This window comes from Panthera pardus, unplaced genomic scaffold, assembly GCF_024362965.1.
Source record: "Panthera pardus isolate Hobbes unplaced genomic scaffold, ASM2436296v1 HiC_scaffold_9, whole genome shotgun sequence".
Taxonomy (NCBI): Eukaryota; Metazoa; Chordata; class Mammalia; order Carnivora; family Felidae; genus Panthera; species Panthera pardus.
Window position 1 is genome coordinate 2,983,675 of NW_026527024.1, and position 16,411 is coordinate 3,000,085.

The window sequence follows — 16,411 nt, forward strand, 5'->3', positions numbered from 1 at the left end:
TGATCCAGCAACCAAACTGCTGGGTATTTGCCCCAAAAGTACAAGAATACTAATTCAAAGGGATACACGCACCCCTGTGTTTATTGCAGCTTTGACAACAGCCAAGATACGGAAGCAGCCCAAGTGTCCATCGATTGACGAAGATGTGATAGAAGATGCGGTATAGGGGCACCTGTGTGGCTCAGTCAGTTAAGTATCCGACTCTTGATTTTGGCTCAGGTCATGATCTCAAGGTTCATGAATTTGAGTTCTACGATAAACTCTGCACTGACATTGCAAAGCCTGCTTGGGATTCTCCCTCTCTCTCCCTCCATCTCAAAACCAAAAAAAAAAAAAAAGAAAGAAAAGATGTAAACACACACACACACACCCACCCACCCCAAAATTATTCAGCCATAAAAAAGAATGAAATCCTGCCATTTGCAACATGGATGGAGCTAGAGAGTGTAATGCTGAGTGAAGTAAGTCAGAGAAAGACAAATCCCATATGATTTCACTCATATGTGGAATCTAAGAAACAAAACAAATGAGCAAACAGGAAAAAACAAAACAGACAAACTAAGAAACAGACTCTGAACTATACAGAACAAACTGATGGTTACCAGAGGGGAGTTTGGTGGGGTATGGGTGACATAGGTGATGTGGATTAAGGAGTGAACTTGTCATCGTAAGCACCAGGTGATCCAAAAAAAAAAAACTTAAAAAAAAATCTTGTCACAAAGAAAACTCGAGGCCAAAATGGCTTCACTGATGACTTTATAAATAATACAAGAATGTTTCCAATACACAACTTGTCCAGAAAACTGAAGACTCTATTTCGCAATTCACTCAAGGAAGCCAGCTTTATGCCAATACCAAAACCAAAGAAATTATAAGAAAATAAACCGACACTGTCATGAACAGAAGACATAAAAAGTCTAAAAGTTTTAGCCATTTGAATCCAATAATATGAAAAAGATAAAACATCATGACCAAGTGGAGTTTATCCCAAGAAGACAAGACTTCTTTAGCATACAAAAAAGCCAATCAATATAACTCACCATATCAATAAACAAGCCATAGGATCATTTCTGTAAATGTAGAAAAAATGTTGACAAAACCCAACATCTACACTTGGTAAAAAGAAAAACATTTCAGCAACTTATGAATAGAAAAGAGCTTCCTCAAACTGACTTAGGATGTTTATTAAAAAAATAAAACAAAACTAGAGCTAACACCATACTCAATGATGCAAGACTAAATGCTTTCTCTCCTCAAGTTCAAAAAGAAGACAAGGTTATCTTAACACTTCTACCTAACACTGTATTGAAGGTTACAGCAAATGCAATAAAGAAAAGAAGTGAAACCATCCAGATTAAACAGAAATAAAACCTTATTTGCAGACAACATGATCCTAAGGGTAGAAAATCCGTTGGGTTCTACAAATAAGCAACTATATATAATAATGGAGTTCTGATACAAAATCAATACACAAAAATGAGTTATTTCTGGATACTAGCAACTGACAACTACAATTTGAAATTAAGACAACACTGCCATTTACAATAACATAAGAAATGTGGAAATGATGAAAAAAGACATTTATGTTGTAAACTAAAGACCATCACTAAGAGAACTTTAAAAAGACCAAAGAAATGGAGAGAAACACAATGTTCATGGGTTGAAGACCCTTCACAGCTAAAATGTCAAGCTCCCCAACTTGATCTAGAGTTTAAATGCAAACCCAGTCAAGATCCTAGAGGCTTATTTGTAGAAACTGATAGGCCAAGTGTAAAATTCATACAGAAACAGGAAGGATATTGGGGTGCCTGGATGGCTCAGTTGGTGGAGCATCTGGCTCTTGGTTTTGGCCCAGGTCAAGATCTCACAGTCGTGGGATCAAGCCCCATGTGGGGCTCCGCACTGGGTGTGCAGCCTGCTTGGGATTCTCTTTCTCTGCCCTCCCCCACTTGCTTACGTGCACACTCTCTCTTTCCCAAAATAAACAAACTTAAAGAAAGTAAAAAAACATAAAGGATTTAGAACGGCCAAAGCAACTTTGAAAAAGTAAAAAGATGGAAGACTGACAATTTTTGATTTTTCAACAGTGGTTATAAAGTTAAAGTACGATTGGCCTAAAGTTGTAGTACTGGCCTGAAGATAGAAATGGATCAATGGTACAGCACAGAGATTCCAAAGTGAGATCCATAGAAATACAGATAAAACTTTGGTTTTAAATTTTTCAGTTATTTTTGAGAGAAAGAGAAAGACCGAGCATGAGCGGGGCAAGGGCAGAGAGAGAGAGAGACAGAGAGAGAGAGAGACTGGGGGGGGGGGGGGGGGGTACGGACACACAGAATCAGAAACAGCCTCCAGGCTCTGAACTGTCAGCACAGTGACCGAGGTGGGGCTCGAACTCACGGACCGCGAGATCGTGACCTGAGCCGAAGTTGAAAGCTTAACCGACTGAGCCACCAAGGTGTCCCAGATAAAACTAATTTTTAAGAATGATACAAAGGCAATTCAGAGAAATGATGCTAAAATACTTGGATAGTCATTCAGTTTATGCAAAAAAAAGAACTTTGGTCCATGTTCATACCATACATAAAAATTAACTCAAATTGGACCATATATCTAAATGCACCACCTAAAACCATAATACTTCTAGAAGAAATAACTGAGTATGTTTGTAATCTTGCATTATCCAATTATTTCTCAGACACCAAAAGTATGATCATAAAAGAAAAAAATTAATACCCGGGACTTCATCACAATTAAAACATTTGCTGTTCCAAACAGCTAAGAAAATGAAAAGACAAATCACAAAATAAAGAAAATATTTGCAAATCATATACATGGTAAAGAACTTGTGTCCAGAATACATAAAGAAAACTCAAAACTCAGTAAGTCAAAAAATTTCATATTTTTAAAATGAACTAAAAATCCGAAGAGGGACTGTATCAAAGAAATATATAAATAAGCACCTAAAAAAGAAGACGAACCATACCAAGTACAGGTAAGTATATGGAGGCTCTGGCAGGAATCTCACGCACTCTTGCAAACATAAAATGTCACATCCAAATTGAAAAGCAGTGTTTTCCTAAAAATCTAAGCATACAGCACCTACTGTGTATCTGGCCATCCCATTTGTAGGTATTTACTCATGGGAAAATAACACATACACCCACGTGTAGACTTAAGCATAAAAGTTCATAGCAGTTTTGTTTTTTGGGGTTTCTTTTAGTTCTGTTTTTAATAGCCAAAAAACATGGAAGCAAGCATAACATCCTTTAATAGGTGAACAGAAGTCACATAAACTGTGGCACAAACTGAACCACCTGCGTGTCTCCTGAACGTAAAAGAACAATCAGACTTTTAAAAATAGGATTCTGGTAAAATAGTAAAGTTACTACATGAAATATTTGCCACTATTTGCCAATTATAGATTTCTTGAATCCACATTTAAATAATGCCTGATATACATGCCAAGGAGCAAATAATTATAAATCTTAAAAAATATCAAAGATACTCATAAAATTTTCAACATTTTTAGAGTTATGTACTAATCTGCAACACTGCTAGTTTCTTCTGTAAGCCACATTACAATAAAAAACTTAAAACACTACTATAATAAAGTTTTTTTAAATAAACTCGGTAATTTAACAGGAGTTTGCTCTTATTAAAAATAAAGGAGCAAATAGCAAATATATTACATACAGGTTTTTAGGAACGGTTGGCATAGAAGGATCAGTGTCAAAGAGGGAGGTAAAAAAAGAGAAAAAGGATGGAAAATATTAATGAAAATTTAAAAAGAAAACCTGACCAGAGGTGTTGGAAAAAAAAGAGTAGGGATAGAGTAAAATAAAAATTTTGGCTTATTCATGTGACTCTTACAAACTAATTATTTTACAAATATTATCATAATCTGTCAACATATGAAGGATGACAGCAAAGGTAATGGGGGGCTCCTGGGAGGCGCAGTCAGTTAAGCATCTGACTTCGGCTCAGGTCATGATCTCGCAGTTCGTGGGTTCGAGCCCCGCGTCGGGCTCTGTGCTGACAGCTCGGAGCCTGGAGCCTGCCTGGGATTCTGTGTCTCTCTCTCTCTCTCTGCCCCTCCCCAACTCCTGCCCTGTCTCTGTCTAATCAACATTAAAAAAAAAAAATTTTTTTTAAAGGTAACGGAAGTGAGACTTACCCCAGGTAACACAACTGCTCCGATTCCACTTTTCAATTTTGACCTGCCTCTGCCGCCTCGTCCTGACAGTCCTGCACCACGAGGTCTCCGCTTCCCCGGAAATCCCGACCCACGGCCCTACACAACAGACAAGGAAAAATCAGCACTCTGCAAAAGGCCCAAAGAATTTTAAAGTCCAATGTGAGATAAAACAGTTTATTAAAGGCTACACAATACTTGCTTTGCTCTTATTCTGATCAGATGATAAATATTAAGAGACCAGGCTTATTTTTATCTTTCAACACGTATTATGCAACTTAAAAATATAAGCATCCAACGCCTACAACCTTAGAATCAGACGCTGCGTCTGTCGTGAATGCTCTGTCTGCATCAGCAAACTCTGGCAGTATTTTCCCACCTCCTAATCCTAAGTCCTAGGTGGCTCGACAGCCACAGCCCCATCCAATTGGTGTTCAATAGACAGCAAGGATAAGGAAAGACTGTCTTGCTGAAGGTTCTCTCCGTCACTAGAGCTTCGAAGAGCTGCATGTACGGAGTACTTACTACCATCCGCTCTAAGCACTTTTTGCTCCCCACTGTCTCACAAGGTCAGTGCTGTCTTATTACCCCCACTTTAGAGATAAAAGCACTGAGGGATTAAAAGCAAATTGGTCAAAAGTCTAGAGCTAGCAACTCTGGCTCCAGCGTCCACAATGTTAACCAGCAGTCTCCACTGCTAAACTGCATCACAGCTGATTTCTGCGACCACACGGCAGTACTTTCCCTGCCATTAAAATTGTCCATTTCCCTATTCCATAGCTGTCTGTATGAACTGAACAGGGGGCCTCACTCTACCACAGTGTTTAGAGGACAAAAGCGGGTAACAAGGTAAAAAGTTTGTTTTAACTCATCCGGATAATAATCACTTGAAATGTAAATAAAATAACTGATCTGAATTTTTACCTAACACACAAAAATACTCTATGGGAAAACAGGTTAAACTCTTTGATATTTTCACAAATAAATACCGGGGTTGTTTTTGTTATTGTTGTTTTCTTGTTTATTCTACCTGAAAAAGCCTGACATCAACACATACTTACAACATTATATACGTTTAAAAGTATTAAAATAGGAACATCCTGATATTTTTTCCATAAAACGTTAAATAATATGTCACATTTTAAATTGATATCGTTTGTACTGTCGTTTGAAATGCTGAACTCATTACCTATTTGGCTGCGTAGTTTCCAAGGTGATAATTTATGGTTATATTGTAAGCACAAAACAGATACACATGAACAAAAAGGGGGGTGATATTTTTTTCCCTTCCGTGTTAATAAATACAGTCAACTTCAAACTGCCTCTCCTTGTTATCTTAAGCTGCTCTGCCTTTAGATCTCTTGCGCTTCTTTGAACAAGGGCTAAGGGAGGGCTGAATTGGATGGTTTTGTTGTTGATAAGCATAAAAGATTTTTTTAAGTCAATTATTAAATCAGGATTATAGCAATCTATTTTTCCCTAGCATCTAAAGATACAGGTGAAAATTTGTGGTATTTGCTACAAAACTGTCAAAATATCTTTTATGGTCTTCAAACAACTATCTCTACTTTCGACACATTACATATCAGAGTGGGTTGAAAAATGGTTCTAATGGTGACAGAAATAAGAAAGTGGAATCTAGAACTCCTTTGAATTCCGTGATTAGTCTAAATTAAACAGCCTAATTCCAGAATCACATTAAATATACAAGATGAAGAAAATTATCTTCTCTAGGTGGTAAAGTATTTTAACTTTCCACATTAATTTTTTACCCTCTAAAATGCATCCGACTACATAACTTACTTCAAGAACTAGGAGAGTCTTCCATCAATGACATGAAAAAGAGGCCCTATAATTTTGAGGTTATTAACGCAGACAGTGAAATCTGCTCCGATTCTGGTATTTCTTCCCCATTAGCACACAATAGATTAATGTAGTTTGCTTTTGTTCTTTTCTAAGCAACAAAATTTTATGATTATCATGAATGAGCAAGTCCTTAATTACTTTATAGCCTATGTGACAAGCATTTTCCCCCACAGAAACACTGGTAATTACAACATAAAAGGAAGCAACCATAAAAAGCAGTTATTAAAAATTCACACTTAAAACCAGTCACGTCAAATTGCAATTTAATTTCCTCCTAATCCAGATTTTTTTAAGTGCAAGCATGTTGATTCTTTACACTAAAATTTTTAGATTAAAACAGTGGCCCTGTGATCTGAACTATTTATCTAGAAAGGAAAGGTTTAATTCTTAACTTCTACTTGGATGAAACCAGCCAGAAAGAAATGATACATGAATGTAAATGCAATTTTATTTACCACTTTGATGCTCCAAATGGCACTGCCAGGAAGCTGCCTGGGTTTAAAAATTTCCCGACCTTCTGAAATGTCTGGGGACCAGGAAGGTGGGCTCACTGTATTATGGGTACTCCAAGCCCCCTAGGATACGGCAGGTGAGAAAATAGATGTATAAAACTCAGCAACGTAAAAGGTCAAAGCCAGCAACTGAGGAATTTTAGAACAGCAGAAACAAATGCAGACGTATGGAAATTTAGGACAAATTGCTTCAAGGTAGGGAAAATAAGCTTATCACTTACAGTGACTTTTTACTTCAATGTTTGCAGCTACAATTTACATTAAATATTTTATTCTGGTTGAAACATCAGCACAATGAAACCTACTAGAAATTAAGGTTTATATGACATTGACGTTGACTCATGAACTTCAACTATAGATCCAAAATATAAATAAAAGTCAGTTAAATTCTAAGAATTAACACTATAAGAAACCATTCAGGGATTATTTTCTTCTAACAACTATCACTCTACTGGGAAAGAGAAATAACCTTAAAGGATGTTATGTACACCTTTGGCTATAAACAACCAAACCAGTAGGCAAAAAAAAAAAAAAACTCAGAACATGAGAAATCAACAGATACATTCGCTTTAAATTGCGGAAAATTAGGTTGCCATCTTAATATGCAAATACCAGTATAATCCTAGCATCTGACTTCTTCCTGCCAGTGTGACCACTGGTTGTGGTTTTGGCTTTTATTTGTATTTAGAGGGCTATTATCCTTCCATTACGTAAATCCAAGGGACTAATTTGTACAGTGAAAAATGTTAAAGCAAATTGTCCTAAATTTGCAAATTAAAATGCCTAAGATACTTGATTATTTATACAAGAAACAGTATCTTATTAAAACAGTTAAAATGAAAGTAAGACATTTTACTTTTTAATAACCACATTCAGCAATAACCTGAACGAATCTGATGAAGTCGCTCATTAGCATAAAAAAATGCCTACTCCACAAAGATAACATTTTAAAGAAAAACACAAAACAAATGTCAAACAATAAATAAAGAACCTATTTTGAATTAGGTAATTCGATAATGCGCACTGTAACTTTTACCAATTAAAGGACCCAAACTTAAGTAACACATTACTTACCAGGTTTCTAGAATATTATCAAACAAGCAGTAGCCTATTAATCACATAAAACTACCACCAGGAATTTAAGTAATCAACCAAAAGAAGAGCCTGACTACCCTTTGGGGAGCAGATAATTAATGCACTAACAGTATTTTGAGAAAAACCACACAAGGGAGGCACTTGTCTCACTTGTAATTAACCTACCCTCAAGCTCAGTGAATGGCTCTGCTGAATTTACTGACACGTGAATTACCTCGCTTTCCGCATCAAATCAACTTGCCTCTACACCTCTGTCTCCTTTCCGGCCGCATCAGGGTCTCTGGTAACCACTACGTCGCCAAAAGTCACGCACGTCTCTATTCTCCTTTTACTCCAACTGTCAACACCTACGTACAGCTCTGCTGGCTTCCGCGCCGCACGTGTGTGAATGCTCCTCTCGGCTCCCTCGCTGACCTTTCTGGCCGCCGTGCATGTTCTTCCTCCCGCTGACCTCCAGAGCCTGTGTTTCCCGAGGGCTAAGGCCGGGACGCCTCTCCTCTCCGTGTCTCTTCCTCAACGGTGTGATCTTTCATGGGGGCTATAACCACTTGGCATGTTGCGGTCTCCCAAACTCACGTTTCTGATTCCAACGTGCTCTTGAAGACGGCAGTGTGGCTCTCAACTTCCTCCTCAGCACTTCCATTCTGTCGCACCAACGCTCTCAAGTTGAGCACGTCTCCAGTGTCTCCCGTGCCCTGTACCGTCTCACGATCTTCCCCATCTTCAGAAATGGATGCCAGCCCCCGGGTCAGAAACCTGGGAGGCATCTGATCTGTTCTTCTCCCCCATCACTGTCCCCTGCCACTCCTTCGATCCAAACCATCCGTGACTTGGGCACTTTCCACCTTCAAGTTTTGTCTGCACCCATGCCGCTTCTCTGCACTCCCACTGCCGGGCCCGGCCCTGTCTGTCGCCACCAGCTCTCACCCAGCCTGCCGCTCTCTACCACTCTCCCTCCCCTGCCTCTCCCTCGAGTGCTCCTCTACACAGAGGCCAGAGGGACTTTCCAAAGCTGTCGATCTGACCGAGCAAGTCACCGCCGTGTTTTAAACCCTCCCAACAGCTCCCCGGTTCCTGAAGTGATGGTCTTTCTCACTGCCTCTCTCCAACCTCATCTGTGTGCCGTCCCCCCCACCCCCCGCCCCGCCACGATCGGTATGCCCCAGCTTCCCTGGTTTCCTTCAAACATGTCGAGCTCTTCGCCAGTAACAGGGCTACCGACTCAGAACAACGGCCAGCTCTCCACCGGACGGCTTTTTCTTCGGATTCTTCAGGGATGGCCTCAGATATTTCCTCATCAGAGAGGACTTTCGGCAGCATTTCCATGACATCATCACCTCCCTGACGACACTGTGCCTTTCCTCACTGACTGAAATTTGGGGCCGTATGTTTTGTTGTTTCTCATTATTTAGTGATCGTGGGGGCGAGAGATATCTAAACTTAGTTCTCTCAATGTTTTCAATGGTTTTTCTCTGACGGTAGTTGGCTACTGTATAAAATTCCTCTCGGTGGATCATCTAATGTCGTATCAGGAGACAGCTCTTAAAACATACCATAAAAAGTCATACTCTCAAATAACATGTTATTCGCCATAATTTAAAAGTTAGCTTTGATGCCAACATTGTGTCTCATTTTAAAAACATTTACACTTCATGGAACATGGATGAAGAAAATGAAGGGCTCCATAGATCAAGAATGTTTGGATGCCATTTCAGGAATAATTAGAAAACCATTCAACTGCTATGAAGAACTTATATAATAAAAGCTTGGGTAATTACATTATGAATTTTAATAAGTATATTATCATAAGACTTTGGAAGATAGATTGTGTGCAATTTCATAGCAACTGGAGAAAAATTATGATTATACTTAGATGTTTTGACAAAGAAGAAATTACCTAATATATTCTTTAGACCTTAAACCTAAAATACAGCTATAATTATCAACTTTAGTTATAAATTATCCTACACATCTCAGCTTGATGAAAAAGAATTTACACAGACAATTCGGAGGTCAGCTCCCCCGTCTACGGAAACATGGTTTTACACCATCATTATACTTGACTGTATACTTGTTACATTTGTATTTATTTGTTGCCATTGGACTATAAGCTAGATGAGAAGAGACCATTTTTCCTGTTCACTGCTATGGTAAGCATTCAGTTCGGTGCTTACTGAACATCCATTTTTTCCACTGCACATTTCTCTTTTTGTATGCATAAATGCATCAATAAGTATTGTACTATGAAACACACTAATTCCTGATTCCCCCCATTAGATGTAGCCTACAATCCTGGATTTCCTCCTTAAAAAAAAAAAAAAAAAAGGTTACCAATCTATCCACTGCACTGTTACTCCGAAACTACCAACTGAAGGAAAACCAAAAGGGCTCAAAATGTTAGCAGACTTTACATTTTAAAGAGAGCTAAAGATAAGCCATTTGCTACCAAATTCTATAGAAACTTAAAAAAAATACTACTTGGGTGAGACTGAATTAGAGTCTAACAATAATTATTGGACCCCAAACCTGTTTAAAGTCGGTACCAGGTAAGCTTCTTTGTGCCTCGAGGCCAATTTCTCAGGTAAATGTATCAACCAAGTAAATTATACAACTGTTACAAGGACTGGGGGACAGGAAAATGGCAACGAGAACAGCAAGTAGAGAATAGGTTATTAAGGTCAACTTTCTGTTATAAAAAGCCCAATCTTGTTGCTGGCTGTTAAATATGATCAATGTCCTAATTAGAGCCCAAGAGTATCCTAATCTACTGAAAAAGTTTCAAGAGGGGCCAGAGGTTTGGGGTCTCCTGGGCTGACTTCACACTTCTAACTCATCCTTGCTCGGGTCCAGCCTCACCCAACACGCCATGCAAAACCAGGACTGCTGTTTAAAGGATGAGAGAAAGTGAACATGATGAAGAGAGAGCAGAAAGGACAACCGGCAAGAGACACAGAAAACCCAGCAAAGCTTGTCATTTTTTTTTTTTTGGCACATACGTTCACTCATGTACATTACAGCCACAGCAACAAACAACTCCTTTTTATGACTTACAGAATTCTTTTCACAGAAGTTAAGTCTCATATACAAAACTGAGTTCAACATCAAATGGAACAAGGAATTCAGTCCTGAGAGTGATTTGATAAGATACGATAAAAGTACAGAAACCGCTCTTACCAGCCTTAGCCTTCAATAATTCAAGAATGTGAATCTGGCCGGCTAGCAACGGTTTGGGTAATGGCTTCAGAAATACCACAACAGACACAAGGAAGCCAAGAGAAAAGGGATGCTGACACCCCAGAGGGCTAGACACGCTTTAGGTTAAAACTACAGTCTTTCAGGGATTCAGAGCAGTGTCTCTTGGATTTTCGCCCGCACAGCACGCAAGCCTGAGTTGAGTTCCCGCACGCCTCCTCTGCTTTTCCACGGTGCCCTGGGCTTCCTCTACGGCAGCACATGTCACACACAGCATAATTAATAGGCTGTTGAGTTCTAAAATCTGGGCAGCCATTATGCGGCTTTGAACTGAAGACACCTACCACATGCCGAATTTACTGTGACCAGTGTTTGACTCACTCAAGGCCTAGAGTTGTTCTCACTGCCACAATGCAGTACAAGTAAGCATGAGTCAATCTGATTCGTTTTCCAGAGGTACGTTTAATACATGATTGTTATATCCTTCTCAAGTCTCCATTTTCACAGAATATCTGCATTACTCTGCCATTCAGGAAAAAAAGCAGGGCAGCACCACCACTTGCCAGGGGCCATGTACGTGTTACTGTTAACTTCCAACAACAGCCATAAGATGCAATTTTACAGATGAAGAAACAAGACAGTTCTCAAGGTAACGTGCTCAGTCTCATACAGACAATGGCAGGAAGGATCTGAATCCAAGTAATTGTACTATGGAAACGCTCATGCTGAATTTATATTGATCTTTCCCAGTATCAGTTACAGTGAAAACTGATGCAAACGATACAAAATACTCCTTCAAAGTCACTTTTTAAAAAGGCAGCACAGTACTTAGAATAGAATGTAGGTGGGAAACCACTCTTGGGATCTATACGGCATCTTCTATTCTCCATGAAGAATGAATATGTATCTATATCTGTATCTACTTACTAATGAAACCTTTAATAGGTCCTAAGACAAAGTATCAGAAATACAGGTTTTACTTTATAGGTATCCGAGAACGGACAACTAAAACTATCCAGGGTAACTTATTTTCTTTAAGCAAATGCCACCGTGTATATGCTATTATCAAGCGATGCTTCAAAATTCAAATTTATTGGGGCGCCTGGGTGGCTCAGTTGGTTAAGCGTCCGACTTCGGCTCAGGTCATGATCTCGCGGTCCGTGAGTTCGAGCCCCGCGTCGGGCTCTGTGCTGACAGCTCAGAGCCTGGAGCCTGTTTCAGATTCTGTGTCTCCCTCTCTCTGACCCTCCCCTGTTCATGCTCTGTCTCTCTCTGTCACAAAAATAAATAAACGTTTAAAAAAAAAAATTCAAATTTATTTTAATTAAAAGCTGGATATGAAATCATTTAACAGGAACCGAACCTCTATTTGGACAATATGACTTACACATCTGCCTTTTCTTAACCTAAAAAACAAAACAAAAACCAGCAATGCTTCTTACTAAAGGATTTGTGTTTACAAAGCAGAAATGGTGTCTGCTATTTTAAAAAAGAGAGAAAAAAAATGCTTCCTTGTAATGAATTGTTGACAAAAGTACAATCCTCTACAGCTCACCACTCTGAAGGTTTGTTTTTCTCTCACAGAGTAGATTATGAAACTGACTTGTTAATTTGAAACACTTCATTTAAATTGCTATTACATTAGACAAGTATGTCATGAAATTCTATGGTTTGTAACAAAATTAGTTAAATTAATAAAAAATTAAAAATCCACTTCACAATGTAATGGAAAAGTGGTTACGGCACTACCTTTGGAAACCCACTATACTGAAGAAATTTCACTTTCGCGGAGAACCCCTCAATAAATATCAGTCTTAGAACTTAACAGAAATTCCTAAGTTTTCCATATATATGATGTTAGCAACAAAAAATGGAGAAAATCAAAAAATGAAAAAATTCTTAGACTTTGAAATTTTTCAAATTATAATTGAGTACTTACATTTACTTTTATGAAGGACAGAAAATACTTCAGTAAAATATTTTTCATAGGTTCAATAACCTCTTTCAATACTATCACTTAATACCTGAGTGTCCAAGGCAGATCAAGTCATACATATGACTGTATTACCTATGTTTCCATAAAATAAGCTGATACGAATAGGGTAAATGACAGAAGACAGGCTGAGATCACTATCATCTCAGAATTTCTGAATTACAATGGATAAATACAACTGTGGAATAAGAGAAATAAACAGAAAATGAAAAACCCATTACATTATTTGATATGCTGAAATAAAAAAAATTTTCCATCCTATTTTCCACCACTTTTTAAGAGCATTTCTTGTGTTGTGTTTCATGCATTAACGATAACAATGAGGAGCCCATGTCTCTAATTCAGGACTCTACTTCCAAGGGTAAGGAGAAAGACGCCAGTCAGAGGCCACTTTAACGGGCAGGGTGGGGTCATCACACCGACACGGCTGTAAAGCTCCCCAGGAAATTACAACATGCAGTGAGGCCAGCAACCACTTTTCTAAACCTCAGGCCCCAAGTGAATATACCTATGAAGACACTGAGAAGTGAAACACTAAAATATATGTAAAATGAATAATTTCAATAAAGGATGAAGGAAAGAAAAGCCAACTGGTTCACTGGGACGATTTCTATGAAACCATTTCCGACTGGCTTCCTGTCAGTGTTCCACCAATTTCCTTCTCCTAACTACCTACCATGTCTGTAATTCTTCCTCCTTTGTGAAATCCTGTGTCTTAAGTGAGGAAGAAAACAAAAGAAAAAACTTTTTCTACCCACAACCATATAAAGAATATAAAGAATATAAATCTTCCACATGAAAGCCACAATACAAACTCTAAACTTCAATTAATCTCATCTAAAGGTAAAATAATCCTGTATAGATTCCATGTTCTGTGCCCTGACATCTCAGATTCAGAATAGTGATTTATATATCCATCCATACTCCAGTATCACTACATACATACTCTTATCTATATACTACATATGTGTATATACAGGAGTATATGTGTGTACCTACATATGGGGTATACATTGTTCATCTAATACATGTTGGGAATACTCAGTGATTTGTTGCTACAACAAATGCTTGTTTGTTTTTTACAAATGGTTTTTATAATCTGTTTTAAAATGTGTCCTATGGGCAACTGGAGGATGCGGGATATTTCTTCCGTCCTTAAAATTAGTGAAAGTATAGCACCATTTGTAATTTATCAATCTTAGATGGTATCTCTTTTTAAATTTAGCTCCTTCTGGAACTAAAATTTTCCTATTTTTATAAATGCTTTTCCATGCATTGTCCAATAAGGTGTCCACTAGTCATGAGGCTAGTAAGTAAGCACTTCTAATGTACTTGGTGGGAAACCAGATTTTGAACACTGAGCGAGACAAGTGAACGTAAAATATCCCGTTAATAATTTTTATACAGATGAAATGCTAAAATATTTTTAATACGTTAAGTTAAATAAAACATTAAAATTTATTTTATCTGCTTATTTTTAATTCTTAAGTGGACTCCTAGAAATTTTAAAAGTAGATACACGAGGCTTGCATTATATTTCTATTGCATAGCACCGGCTTACCCTTCTACTGACGAACTCCTTTCTCCAGAAAACATTTAATAATCCAATCATTAGCTGTCACATCAAATTTTAAAGCTTTCACATTTTCTGTTTCTAATTATTCACTTAATTTCTCAGGAAATTCTTAGAAAAGCTCACATAAGGTTAGAAAACCGTTAAGATAAACATAATGGTCTGACCACTGTGATACAGAATTTAACTAATGAAATGTGCAGTTCTTTGGTTAGGATAGCCTCCACTATCCTGGTAAAGACCAGAGTTGATGACACTCAACAAAATATGGAAAAATGCTAGTGATGTTAACAATCAAAACACAGCTGGACACCAAAGAATCTTGCTTGTGTCACCAGCACTGCCATGAACCTGCATCTCACTTCACAGCCAATCCCCACTGCCAACAATGTACAAAGTAAACACTAAATAAAACCAAAGATACAACACAGGAATGCTTGATACTAAAGACATTCACGTAACAGTACGATGGGCTTCAGGATTTCCAACACAAGGATATATACCGGAATATTCCCTCGAAGTTAGGATGGCAGTACCTCAGCAATGATAAAAAAATTAAAGAGCTATCTTGTTCTAGCCGATGCATCCTCCCCACAAAAACAGTAGTACCTCAGCAAGCTAAGAATCACCAAGTGAAGGCTGTTTGCTCTACAATGAAAACCAAGCTAATGGGGAGATTAAACCCTCCCACAAACTGCTTGTGAGATGAGCAGCAAATTATGAGCAGTCATGAGACAAGGGCAACTCTACAGAAAGCAGAATACCACCAGAACTGGGGACTGAGAGAGAATACGGCAGAAGCAAGAGCAAGTATGAACATATGGGTCATAGAAAATGGGATAAACCTGGAAGACAGTCTCACACACACACACTACCACACTCAGACTCACATACACATAGATTTTGGAATACAAGTCAACAGAAAATAAACCTCATGGTTTCTCAGTTGGAACAGAAGTCTACAAGAAAGGAGAAACAGAGTAAAATTTGACAGGAATATTTATGATGCGATATCCTTAAAGAACATAAATATTTGAATCAAAGTTCAATTTGAGGCTCAAAGCTTCATTGCTCAAGTCTTTTCAGAGCCCAAACTACATAATTATTATATAACAATTATTTAAAAAGAAGAAGAGAGTAAGGAAGAGGAGAACTGGTTTCAGAAGAAAAACCTCTCTTAGCAGAACATGACAGAAAATACTCAGACAAAGACACAAACGGGGTGTCTTAGTTTACTGGGCATATCTTTGCCACAGAGAAACAGTTCAGTCCCACAGGGCAATTACTTTGCCTTGGGTGTGCAAGTTGCTGTCTTTAGAAACTAAAATACATCTGGAATTTGTTTAAGGGAGACTAATTCTCCCATTAAAATAAAATTCTATTTTTCTACTTGTCTTGGGATTCCAAAACTGGATGATCAAGATGGAGAGGATACTACTCCTACAAAGTCCAGCTGTAACTGTTGGAAGCAATTCAAATCGCCAAGACCGGAAACTTCAGGCTACCATTGTGACTAAGCACTTTTGCACCGCTTGATATCTTGCCATTTTGCAGCAGCTTCAGAAAAGAGAAATTTTGTCGATTAAATAAATCTTAGCTACAGTGTCTTCGCTTTGCCTTGTGGTTAGTGGTTCACTTCTATACCACTTAAAAAGAACTGCAGTTTACCCTTAAAGGGTAGAATCCACACTGCTTAAAAGTCATGGGAAGAGCTCCCCATACTTCCTAAAGATCAACACTGCACTCCTCTAAGATTTTTCCATGAAAACAACTGAAGTCCTGACTTGGGGTGGGGGTGGGGGGTGAGGAGACCCACAAAAAAACTGAGCAATTAACCGAAAAATCAAAATGAGGAATTCCCACCATGAAAAATTCCCTTAGTAAATTATGATGCTTAAGCAGTTAGAAATAAGACAAAGAAGAATATCAATGAACAAATACAGTAGAGGGGGAAAAATAAAGGTTATTTAGAGTATACCTAATGT

General features: G+C 38.2%; 1 protein-coding gene across 1 annotated transcript in view; it reads right to left on the reverse strand.

Annotated features, from left to right (window-relative positions):
* The window catches only part of KMT2C (lysine methyltransferase 2C), a 284,438-nt gene that overhangs the window by 87,187 nt on the left and 180,840 nt on the right, over positions 1-16,411 (reverse strand). Inside the window, 2 exon segments of the mRNA XM_019424862.2 lie at positions 4,178-4,294; positions 6,517-6,636. Of these exon segments, the coding sequence (XP_019280407.2) occupies positions 4,178-4,294; positions 6,517-6,636 (237 nt within the window).